General features: G+C 36.6%; 1 protein-coding gene across 1 annotated transcript in view; it reads left to right on the top strand.

The window, feature by feature from the left end:
• FGD4 (FYVE, RhoGEF and PH domain containing 4) overlaps nucleotides 1-13,420 on the top strand; it is a 188,867-nt gene that overhangs the window by 151,833 nt on the left and 23,614 nt on the right. The window contains exons 5-8 of the mRNA XM_063075540.1: nucleotides 6,495-6,584; nucleotides 8,435-8,580; nucleotides 9,026-9,182; nucleotides 13,125-13,263. Coding sequence (XP_062931610.1) covers nucleotides 6,495-6,584; nucleotides 8,435-8,580; nucleotides 9,026-9,182; nucleotides 13,125-13,263 — 532 coding nt within the window. The remainder of the gene's footprint in view (nucleotides 1-6,494; nucleotides 6,585-8,434; nucleotides 8,581-9,025; nucleotides 9,183-13,124; nucleotides 13,264-13,420) is intronic.

The following is a 13,420-nucleotide window of genomic DNA, read 5'->3' as shown; positions in this document are numbered from 1 at the left end:
GTGCTGGGTCACAAGTAAGCTTGGACTTTCCTCCCAAAGCTTCCTGAAGGATCATGCTAAAGTAACAGACTGTATGCTTGTGACACTATATTGCAAAACACTTGGAAAGGAGTAACATGTGTATCATAAGTGGGTATTCTTTTTTTTTTTTTTAACATATAATGTGAACCTGGTAATAAATTCCATGAGACCCCATGCCCTCCTTTATGCCATTATTACATGATCTTATTTGAACATGAAATCTGTGTTTTATTCCTCTACCTTCTGGTTTTCTTGTTTCCAAAATCCACAGGGATTTCTCTTCGTACAAAAGGCTGTATTAGAGCAAGAACTTGTTTTCACAGACCTGGGTTTGAATCCTGGCTCAGTCACATACTAGCTGTATGACTTTGGGCCAGTTACCTAGCCTTGCAAAGACATAGCTTCCTTGTCTGTAAAATGAGGGCAATTACATGCAATAATTCATGTGAAGCACATATAGTAGTGTATGCAATAAGTAGTCAATAAATAGTGGTGGCTGTCACTGTCTCTCACTTGTGGTAGGTTCCATTCATTTCCCCACTCTTTAGTTTAGGGAGAAAGAATCTGTAGAATTATGGACTATTATAGAATGAAGGTGTCTAATACCAGTTAGAGATTTTAAGATGCTTTTTCAGATGATAGGCCAATTATGTGACTTTCACATATCATTGTGATCTCATTTTAAATTACCACCTGGAGCCACATAGAAGACTTTGATGTCTGGCAAGACATAAAATGACATATCAACATTTTGATGCATCTCATGGATTGTGATGCAAAAGAAAACCAAATGTTTATTCCCTAAGCTGACTGAACTTTTTATGAGAGAATGGGCTTCATGGAACACAGAGATACATGTACCTATCCAAAGCCACACCCTCCTTCTTCATGGAAGAATGTAATTAACCGACAGCAGATTTGAGTAAACTCCCCAGGATTGAGAAACAGTCATCTGGTCTTAGAAACACCTGATAATTTATTTACTTAGGTCATTTACATATATATTGTTTTAAATATAACCTCTAATAAATATATATGAGAAAAGCTGTGAGAACATTAGGAGTTTTGAGTAAATGTTTTTAGAAGACAAATACTGTTTGCTTAAAACGAAATCACATATGAGAACATATACTGAAGAATTATAAAGCATCATATCAGTATCAGATTTGTTTTTTAAAAATTGAAGATTTTGCCCTTAAAGCATCTTTCAGGAAGCTGTAATTGTTCATTAGCATTTAAACAATTCTTCCCAGACTGCTCCTCTGCTTGGTAGTTTTGAGACATGTGGCAGGGCAAATGGCAAAGATTTTGAAGAATGAATCACTGGCTCCACATGAGTGTGTTCTGCCTATCCAGTTAATGAACTCTGTGAGCCGCAGTGGGGGATCTTTGTCCTGCCTCCTGCCATATGGGAGTGTCATGCCAAAAGGTCTGAAAAGAGCTGCAGGAGCTGGTGATATCTGCAAATGAGGAGGCAGAACTGATACTGCAGTTCATTCATGAGCCAGCGGGTACAGCGACTCACAGGCTGAACCTAATCCTGGGGAGAAGAGAACAGATCTCTCCCAAAGGGCACTGGAGGTGTGAAGACAACAATAACAGCCCAGGGAGTACATTAAGCAGGAAGAGAAAAATTAATTGTATACTTTAGGAGTGTATCTTTTTCAATTTAACAGTATTTACTAAAAGTTATAATTTACAAGTATTTATAAATTATCTTGAAAAGTTAAACCTGTTTATCAGAGTCTAGTAGAAGAAAATGGGATTATTTATTAAATCAATATCTTGTAGCAATTACTGCTTCCCAAAGAATCACAAGAATAAATGACTAAAGTGATAAGCACAAAGTAAGAGTTATATAATTTTGAAGTGGCAAATATTAAGAAACAGAATTTACCTGTTTAACTTTCCTATTTAAAAAAAATATATTAGGTGAGAGCCCCAATGTACCAGCAATTTTAAATCTACTTTATCCATTATTTATGCATAAGTCTAATAGAATATTAGAGTCTCATGCATGCAGACAGATTATATATTTCTCCTTAAATGTACTCAAAGATGAATTCCAGTAAATAAGTAATTTTTAAAGTTGGAAGCCATTATTATTATTATTACATCAAAATGACTGAATTTTGTACATCTGAGAAGTCTGCTTTAAATAGAATTTGTTGGAAAAAATATTAAAATCTATAGTAGGTACCACATTTCCATTTTTAGGTGGATTTTGTAAACAGATATTTTTTATTTTCTCTGCTTATAGGCACATGTCACAGTCTTATTTTTTGTTTCAAAGAAGGGTGAGAGAAAGCCAAATTATGTACTGTATAGTGACTTAAAATCATGTACTCTTTTATATGATTGGAATCTGATACAGTAACCTAAGTGACCTCGGGTAAATTATCTGGCCTCTTTGAACCGCAGGATTTTTTGTTGTTTTGTGTGTGTTTGCACATGCGTGTTTATGCATGTGCTGCCTGTAAAATAGGAATAATAATGGTACCTATTTTATAGAATTGTTGTAAGGATTAGTCAATTTATGTAAAGTACCTGTGACAGTATCTGGCACGTAACAAGCAATCAGTGAATAAGTGTTAGCTGTTCTTATTATGGTGATATTATTGTGATTAACCTAAAGCCAGGCTCGTTGAGTCCATGGTTTCGTCATCTTCACCACAGAATCCCTAGTAACTTTTCTGCAAACCTCTAAGTGAGTGATTAAGCTGTATGTCAGCAAGCTTACTTTTGCTTATCTTTGTGTTGGCTTTGGCAAGGTCAGGGACCTGAAGGGTAGAAGACCGTCTGTGTGGAAGAAGCATAGCTTTTGCTAATAACTGCTGGCATTCCCCTTGGATTTAGTAAAATATTACCAGAATATCCACAATTTGCCAAGTTCAGCTAAAGTATGCTTTGTAGTCAGCAAAAGATTGTGTACGATTGTGGAAGACCTCAGAGGTGACTTCATTGTGTAGCAATAATAGACGGTATGACTTGTTGGTTAACATATTCTCTGACTTGTGAAAGATGTATTATTTTATCATGGCACAAGTTCTGGGTTGCTTTCTATAAAGAATTCTAGAATCAGAGTATATAAAAGAGTGAGAGTGAGTAAATTAGATAAATCATCACTGTTGGAATAAAACTAAGGGCTTGAAAAGAATAAACTACTGGGCTGAGCCCGTGGCGCACTCGGTAGCGTGCTGCGCTGGCAGCGCGGCGACGCTCCCGCCGCCGCGGGTTCGGATCCTATATAAGGATGACCGGTGCACTCCCTGGCTGAGCGCCGGTCACGGAAAAAAAAAAAAAAAAAAAAAGAATAAACTACTGATATTAATAACAACATGGATGTATCTCAAATGCATTTTGCTAAGTGACAGAGCAAGACTCAAAAGGCACATACAGTGTGATTCCATTTACACAACATTCTGGAAAAGGACAGATCAAGGGCTACCAGGAGCTGGTTGTGGGATCCTGGGAATGGAGAGGGGTTTGACTAACAAAGGGGCCCAGGAAAAATTTAGGCATGATAGGAACATTCTATATCTTGATTGTGGTAGTGATTACATGATCATATGCATCTGTCAAAATTCCTTTTACTGTTTGCAAGTTCTGCCTCAATAGCTCTGGCTTTAAAAAACAAACAACGGGTTTAGAGTGTTGTGGGGAGTATTTCTTGTGAGTATAAAGGATAGCAAAGTTCTTTTTCTTCTGAAATGTTGATAGGTTTAAATATTCACTATGCATTTGTGTTCACTTATTACAGGTTCAAAAGTCACATTTTTATTTCACTAAGTATTTAACTTTTATGTCTTTTCCCTCTGTAAGTTGTAATTGCTTAAAAATTATGTGGAAGTTTTTCAGTTTCATGGAAGATACTGCATATGTATCACAGTATTTAAGTTTTCTGTATTAATCAGGATGCTTGTGTCCACCAGTAACACTCAGCTTGGCCTAAACAATAATGAAGTTTATTGTCTTCATCCCTGTGGTTATGGGATGGCTGCTCATAGCACTTAAGCCTACCTGTACCCTCATTCATGTGGAGCCCCAAAGAGAGAACTTGTTTCCTGTGGCTCTCTCTGGAGAGTAGGGAGCCTCCTACTGACAGAGCTCTCAGCATGTTTCCTCTTGTCTCATTGGCTTGAACCAGTCATTGTGTACTCTGATTCTTATACCATTCAAGTCCCCCAAAGGAAATGGCTGCATAGTAGTGAGGTATTTGCATTAACCAAATCCGATGCTATTAAGAAATGGGGCCACTGGAGGGAAAGGATGCTGGGCAGGCAACCAGCAGAGCCAGTACTTTACCCTGAATTTATTAAGTTCAATGAAAACCTTGACTAATTGTGGAACATGATGACTACATACTTCTTATTTCACTATTTCTGAAACCACAAATTATTTAACCACTGCTATATTACTTCACTTAGACTTCACATAAAAATACCTCATTCCAGTTCTAAGAGGCAATACGTTAACTTTCCACATTAGCACAGATATTGCATGTAAAGCATAAAGTTGATCTCATGTGTGCTGAACACAATGTAGCATTCTTGGAACTTAATAGCATTTCACATACAGTTTAAAATGTTGCATTTATACACAAATTCGATGCTGGATTAAAATATACTGTGGCATACTTTGCTACAAGTGTTTTTCCTAAACCCTTATTATACTTTATAATCTCTTACAGTGAATGGGTATTTCAGCAAAGTACGAGGTAGAACTTTGTCAATGTAAAGATTTACTTATGAAATATAAACTGCATTCTAATTGGACCAAGCCCAAGGGCTTTAAATAGTTCAAGAAGTCTCCATGGACAAGGAACGGAAATTTAGCAGGCCATCCAAAGCAAAGTAAGTGTTAGAGATACCTAGAGAGAGACAGGAAGAACATATGCCAGGCAGGGAAGATGGAGAGAAGAAAGGTTTGGGGGTGGCCAGGGACATGCTTGGATAATGATCAGACGTGTTAGATTGGTGTGTTTGGAGGGAAAGGTGCCCATGAAGATACAATGGGAAAGAGTTTGAGTGAGTAGAGGTTTGAACAAGCCTGAATGGTACATAGAGTCTGGATTTGATCCTGTCAGTGAGAGGAGGACTACTGAAGGCGTTTCTTTCTAGGGGGAGTTTGGTTATATGTGCAAAGCAAAGTTTTAGAAAGATTCCACATTTAGCAATATACAAGATGAATTAGAGCCAAGAAATAATGGAATCAGATCATTTAGAAACTGTTGATTGGCCTGGGCTCAAGATGATTTGAGCAAAGCAGGGTGGCAGTGATGAGAACTTAAAAGATAAATGCTGGGCCAGCCCCGTGGCTCACTTGGGAGAGTGCAGCGCTGGTAGCGCCGAGGCCGCGGGTTCGGATCCTATATAGGGATGGCCGGTGCGCTCACTGGCTGAGCGTGGTGCAGACCACACCATGCTGAGGGTTGCGATCTCCTTACCGGTTGGGGAAAAAAAAAAGAAAAAAAAAGATAAATGCTAAAGACATAATATCGTGCATAGGACTTGGCAGCTGTCTGGATTTCATGGGAGGGAACTAATTTTAAAGCAGTTCAACATTCCAAAGCCAGATAACTGGAAAGGGATGGTACTATTACTAGGATGGGAAAGTACGGGGTTGGTGGTAGGGTAGAGGTTTTCTGAAAGAGATAAGTTTGGTCTTATGTTGACAGCATGTAAAAGTAGTAATAAATATCCAACAGTAGTTATGTATGTGAACCTGCTACTCATTCATTCATTTATTGTGCAATATTTATGAAATACCAATGTTTTTATTGAAGCATTGTAGTAAAGACAGGAGATAGAGCAGCTAACACACAAAAAAGTTCTGTACTAGGAAGGTTATACAAATATATTTATAGGGTAAATAAAGATATATTGAGGAAATAATAAAGTGGGATTTAATTTAAAATAATATGGGAAGAAAGAGGTGGGGGGGGGATAGATGCAACGAGATTAACAGTGAACTGATAGTTGTTTGTTGAATCTCCATGGTGGACACTTGGGGGTTCATCTCACTATTTTCTCTACTCTTATATGTGATTGAAATTTTTCATAATGAAATATTTTCTTAAAAGGAAAAAAGTTATGTGCATAGAGCTAATAATTAGGCAAGATGTCTGACAGAGTGATGAAATCATTTCCAAAGAGTAGCCTGAGAGAGGTAGGGAAAATGTGGAAAGTAAGAGGATAGTGCTGGGGACTGAAAAAGATGTTTCAAGGAAAATGCGGATGATACTGTTAACTGCTGCAGAGGTCAAGGAAGCAGCTGTAGTTTGCATCTAGCAGACTGCTCATTTCTAATTTTGTTCATTTCCAGTTAGATGTTCCTTGATAGCTGAAAGGGATTGGGTTCCCGAGAAGCTTGAGAAATGGGTTCTGATAAAACCGTTTGATGAAGTGTTTATTACTTGAGAAATATTGTCCAATATTTCTTTCCTAATGTGTGATTTTCTGTTCTATTTTTAGGAGACTAATGAGCAAAAACTTCACAAAATAGCCAATGAACTTTTGCTTACAGAAAGAGCTTATGTCAACCGACTTGACCTCTTAGATCAGGTAATATTTTCACTTTCAGAATTACTTTATGTTTTGCATTGTCTGTCATTTTAACCTAGTCATTAAAGTGTTTTAGAAACTCCAAAGGGCCTGACTGTTTTTGGCTAGTGAAAGCCACTTGCTCGAGGAAATCTCTGTCACTTTCCACTTCATTAGTGAATTCACTAGGTATAAACATTTTGTAATTTGTAAAGAGTAGTGGTTTCTTTCTGTACAAGTCACAAAATACCTTTATCAGTATCATGTAACCTTAAACACTAGTCTGCTTCTTAATTATTTATTGTGATCCTGGGGGCCATATTACTATTATAATCTAAATATGGTACCTGACATAAAGTTGCCCAGTTAATATTTGTTGACTGTGTAAATCTAGTTTATCACATTTCATACTTTCATAATGGTATAGTCTTGTATCATTTCAAGTACACATTCGGAAAGGTTTAGAATGCACTGTAAAAATAACTGTTGAAAACTAAGGTGTCAATGCTGTTTCAGCAATAAAGAACAGGACAATTGGTAGATTGTCTGTTAATACAGACTCCTCTTGTTAAAGAGAAAGCTGTCATATTTGAGCATTAGTTGTAAGAATTGTCCCACTTCTACCACTGAAAAACTGGGAATTTCATGGAAACAGACAGTCCTAGGCACACCTACTTATCATTGGTTCCAAGAGTGAAATACATACCTTGTAGGGTGAGCCTTGAGGAGCCAGTTTAAGGCTTGTGTTCTTTGTAATAATGATTTGGTGACTCAAATACTCATTTTTCAAAGAAATTCATCATATGCAAAATCAATTCATGTGGAATTTACATCATTGAAACAACTTATCTTCCTCATGGGAATAATATACCTGAAAATTTTAGGTATTCCTATAGTGGAGATGTTTTTTCCTCTTATCAAATTGTATGTTTGTCTTTTTTAAGGTAAATTAACTTGTCAGCTACTGTTGCTGACCTTTTAGAATTTTAGAGCTTTAATTACTACAGTATCCTATGTACTGGAGTCTCTAAGGACATAATTTTGTGTACCTCCCAAGAAAATGCAGTGGAGGTGAATTTAGAGAATTAACAACCATCTGGACATTTTGAAGGAACAGACCTCCTTCTGCCCACATTTAACAGAATGGCAATTAAGAGGTATAGTAGCCCTAGAGGAGTATAGCCAAGACTGCAAATTGTTTTTTAATGTCTTCAAGATACCTGTCCTTGTCTATGGGAGAAGATTTTCTGCACATATCAGTGTTTCAAGTTATCGTTCATTATTACTTAATAAAGAGCAAGTAAACATCTGAGAACTAAAATATTTTGTTCACTCATTTGGACAGTTATTAAGCACATATTCTATTTTGAGAACTAAATCAGAATGTCCCCCCTTCACAAGGGCATACTATTTTAATAGGAGAAGTGAGATTTATCTCAACAAACTACAATAAAGGCAGTATGTAATAAGTGCCACAGAAGTTATTCAAAACATAAAGAGAAGTGAAAAGTACCACAGTTATTTTGTGTATATGTATTGTTTTCACACCTCTTAACTCTAGCTGTGGGTAGGAAGGGTAAATCCTATTAACCACACCTGGAAATTCTCTGGCACAGAAAAGGTAAAATATTTGCCTTAATGTCCCACAGATAGGGACATAGTTTAGGTTACAATCAAAGTGTTCTAATATGTGTTTCTTCTAGATTAAAGTATATAGTCACTCCTACATTTCAAATGATGATTGATTTCTTGAACCATGAACTTTTCCATTTATTCAACAAAAAGTAACTAAGAGCTCACTATGTGCCTAGCACAATGCTAGGTGGTTAACCAATACATTTAAGTAATGTTTGCTTTATTCTCTTATTCAGGTATTTTACTGCAAACTATTGGAAGAAGCAAACCGAGGTTCTTTTCCTGCAGAGACAGTGAATAAAATCTTTTCTAATATTTCATCAATAAATGCCTTCCATAGTAAATTCCTATTGCCAGAGCTGGAGAAACGAATGCAAGAATGGTAAGAGGAGTACATAGTACATGATATGTCTAAGGCAGTCATACAAGATGCTGTGTTTTTCAGCTTTTAAGTCGAAATAGAAATCTCATACACAACTATAGCTAGACATTTGTACTAAATTTCTTGTATTAAAGACCGCTGATAGAAGTTGTGGTACATTTTCAGCTTTAGCTGACAAGAATTTCATCTCTGCTTTTCAAACTATTTTTGACTAGTAGAGACAAGGTATCGGGTAATCTGGAGCTTCAAGAATTCGACAGCCTCTGCCTCTTTACTATGCCATTCCTAAGCTCCCCTTAAAAAGGTGAGTCTCACAGCAGTCTCACAGCAAAGTAGATCTGATAAAGCACAGGGTGTTTGTAGAAAGTGATTACTTCATCTGGAATCCTGTTAATTCACTCATTCTGTAAGAAGTCTTAATGACCTGTTTCTATATTTGATACAGGGAAACTACCCCCAGGATCGGAGACATCCTTCAGAAATTGGCGCCATTCCTTAAGATGTATGGAGAATATGTAAAGGGATTTGATAATGCAATGGAATTGGTTAAAAACATGACAGAACGAATTCCCCAGTTCAAATCAGTGGTCGAAGAAATTCAGGTAATAGGACTGTTTTGTTCAAGGCTATGAATTAATTTTTCCATACAAATCATATGGTCTTCTAGATCCAAAACTGAGATCTAGAGTGAAATACCCAGCCAAAATTCATTCTACTCTGAATTACACAGAGATCATCTCTGCAAAGTTTAAATGTTTACGAAACACATGCTACATACTAAGCAGTAAATTCTCCATTTGGTTTTGAGACCAGCAGAGGCTGGCTGTATTAGGGTCTACATGAATTTACAAAGTGAGTTAGTTCCCCTTCAGGTCTGTGCCTCTCCTGCATTCTTTCAGAGATTGAAGTGTTGGGAAGATTATAAATGGATAAAGAATGACTACGATAAACCCTGAGATTTTAGAAATACCATTTTCCTTTTTCTTTATCCGTTTATATCAGTATCCTGATTTTCTTCTGTTTCACCAAACTTAGATAATGCATTTCAATAATATCATAGTAATTTCAATTTGATTCTCTAGTCAAAATTGTTAATAATTTATTCTTTGCAGTTTAAATATTAAATTTTTTGGATCACCCTAAGATTCTTGGGCTGGGGATTCTGTTGCCTGTTCACTGCCTTCTTCTGTGTTATATAAATATTTTTTATTTTACCATTTTAATTCCTCTAAGTTTTAAACTATTTTTGAGTTATTTTCCTAGTGGTTGCTCTTGGGATTACAATATGCATCTTAACTGATAGTCTACTTCAGAATATACTAACCTTAATTCTAGTAAAATATAGACACTTTGCTCTGATACAGATCTATTCCCTCCTCCATGCTCTGTGCTTTTAGTGTCATATGTACATTACATTTTTATATGTTTTAAATTCAACAATACCGTGTGTGTGTGTGTGTGTGTGTGTGTGTGTGTGTGTGTGTGTGAGAGTGTGACTTCCTTTACACAAATGCTGGTATTCTTAATGTTATCCCACAAGTTTCTGAAACTCTTCATTTTTATTCAGTCTTCTCTCTGACCTTCAGATTGTATAATTTCTATTAACTTTTCTTCAAATTTCCTGATTCTTTGTCATCTCAAATCTATTGTTGATGCGCTGGCTAGTTAGGTCAGTTGGTTAGAACATGGTGCCGATAAAACCAAGATCCAGGGTTCAATCCCTGTACAGGCCAGCTGCAAAAAAAAAAAAACAAGCTGTTGAGCCTATGTAGTGAATTTTAATTTTAGTTGTTATACTTTTCAACTCCAGAATTTCCATTTGGTTTTTTTTATTGTGTCTCTCTCCTCCTTTAAAATTGCTACTTGTGTATTCATTGTTGTCATATTTTTCTTGAATTCATCGAACATTACTTCATTTCTTTGAAAACATTTATAATAGCAATTAAAACCTTTGTCATCCACATCCAACATCTTGGGACACTCGGAGACAATTTCTATTGACTGACTTTTTTTTCATTATAGGTCATACTTTACTGTGCCTTTGAATATGTCACAATTTTTGCTGAATATTGGACCTTTTAGATAACCTATTGTAGCAACTCTGGTTTCTAATTTGCCCCACTGAAAGTGGTTGTGATTACTTTTGTGTGTTTCTTTGTTTAATAACTTCTTTAGACTAAATCTGTAAAATCTCTCTCTGATGTGTAGTTGCTGATACCTCCACTCAGTTTTTTGTTGAATATTCTTGTGCTTTCTAGGGGTTGTGCATATATGTCTGTGTAGGTTAGGGGTAACTATTATTGCATGAGGTGTTTAACTATCTAGGGCCAGCTTCTGTCCTCTGCTGATGGACTGGCCTGTGGGTACAAAAACACATTTAAAGACCACATCATTTTCACGTCCACTGGGCCCTTTTACGTCTTCTATCCACATCTCTTTTCTTTCATGATTAAGCCCTATTATGCCTTTCTCAACACTGCCTCCTCCTTTGATTCTTTCTCAAGCCCTTTTTGCTAATATAGAAAGGTGGGCAGAACACAAGCCTTGCCCTCTGCAATCTTCTTTCTCTTTACACCCTAAGTGATATCATATTTCTACGTCATGCTAGACGGATGCCTCTGTGGTTGGCATTTCAGATCTAGTCCTCTACCTCAAGACTCCAGTAACAAATGGCTGAGTGCTGTTTACACACTTATGTATGAACATATTGTTGTCAGAACAAGTCAGCATGTTCTATTCCTGTCTTTAGCTCATAAGCATTTTTTCCATCTGACTTTTTGTACCTTGTACAGGGTAGATAATTCTGATATGTGATTGGGTTTATTAGATGACTGCATTATTCTCTCTTTACCAGAGCTTGGCAACTTGGCTTTATCTTTGATTTGTCACGTCTCCTCATTCTCTGTATGTATTTATTTGCCTGTGAGATAATGTATTCAAGATGCTTACCATAGTGCTTGTTGCATAGTCCTTCATGTCTTATCAAATTCTGCAATGTCTGTCTTCTCCATGTTATGAGGAAGTTACATGGGCTGTGAGAAGAGTGGTAGATTCAGAATCAAACTGTTTTAGAATCCTCATCTGCCACTTTCAGTCGCTTGACCTTAGAACACTCTCCTAATTTCTCTGAGCCACAGTTTCTTCATGTAAAAATTTGGGGATCAGTAATATTTTCCTGGATATATATAATTGGTTTGTTGGGAAAAATCAAATGAGATCATTAAACCTGTACAATTAACATCTTATACTTTGCTAAGGGAAGCTGTTATTCCCTCAGCTTCTGTGACAATTTCAGGCCTTATTACCTTTTTCCTGGTCTTACAATACTTGTTTCTCCACATCCCCGTGAAACCACTCTGCAGTAGGTTAATCTTAATAGAGCTCAAATCTAATGATATCACTTCCTTGCACGAAAAGCTGAATTCGATGAAGCAAGTCTAAACTCAGCTTGGCTCTGAAGGTCCTTGGTGTTATTATCTCGTATTACCTTTTCTTCCTCACCCTATTTCCCTGTGTTTAGCTCGTTACCACAAAATCCCAAGTGTTTCCTTTTGGTGAACTTGTTTCATGCCTCACTGCCTTGGGCCTGTGCTCCCAGGTCCTTCTCCCCGCACTCACCCCCTAGTCGTCTTCCCTTCCCACCAAAGCCTGCACTTAGCAGAGGTTGTGTTCAATGCTCCTTCAGTTACTTGTTTGCTCTGAATGCAAAAACTACGTGTTAATACAACTTGTATACCCTGTAGTGCCTTGATCATGGTACGAGTTCAGTAAATATTTTAATGGGATTTCTGCTTTGTTTCATATGAACAGGAATACATCTTATTTTTCCCTCTCTTATGTTAACATCTATTGAAAGCAAGTGATACAGCCTTAATTTTGCCCTGAGAAATAGAGATCTATTTATAGAGTTTGGTTTCTAATGAAAAAGAATGCCGTGACCTAATGAAAAATTAAAATTTTCTGATCAATAACAAGATGGCAGAACTAGTCATTCTTCCTTGTGGAGTCTTTTTAAAGTTCAAAGGAAATGACATTTATGATAACCTTATTAAGAAATAATTTCTGCTGAGTCCAAAGTCATTTAATACAGTTGTGCTTAGTGAACCTCATTAAACACGTGCATCTTTTGAATATCTCTGTAGAATGATTTAATAATATGACTTCACAAACCCTTGTAGTGACTAATGATGTGGTTGTCAGCAATCTGGAATTTTCTTGTTTAAAATTCTTCTTGATTTTTTTTTTCTTTCTGTTCTTACACTAGATTAGTGGTCCTCAAACTTTAAAATTATAAGAATATGGGGTACTTTTAAATGCATATCCTCAATGTCTTTCCCCAAAAGTTGTGATTTCATAGGTTGGGGTGGGGTTCAGAAATCTGCATTTTTAAAAGCACCCCAGATATATCTAATGCAGGTGATGCATAGCCATACTTTATAGGAAAATACCATCCTTGAGGAAAGTTCTATATTACAGTGGGTTTTTAGACTGGTTAAACTAATTTAAAAAAAATTTTTTTAAAAAAAAAACCTTTCTTGTTACAGAAACAAAAGATCTGTGGGAGCTTAACTTTGCAGCATCACATGCTGGAACCTGTTCAGCGGATACCCCGGTATGAGATGCTCCTTAAGGACTACCTAAGGAAACTGCCCGCTGATTCCCTGGACTGGAATGATGCTAAGAGTAAATGCTTTTTTTTTTTTGTCCCCATTATTGGGTAATCAAGTGGCCAAAGCAGCCCAATGGTTCCAAAGTGAGATATGTCTCATAGCTACTTGAGTCAAATATTGCTGTGAGAAAACAATCTCACTGGAAATTGTTATCAATGCTTTAATTAGGC

Source organism: Cynocephalus volans, chromosome 12 (assembly GCF_027409185.1).
Source record: "Cynocephalus volans isolate mCynVol1 chromosome 12, mCynVol1.pri, whole genome shotgun sequence".
Taxonomy (NCBI): domain Eukaryota; kingdom Metazoa; phylum Chordata; class Mammalia; order Dermoptera; family Cynocephalidae; genus Cynocephalus; species Cynocephalus volans.
The sequence above is the reverse complement of the archived record's forward strand: the minus strand, read 5'-3'. Positions and strand labels throughout refer to the sequence as shown.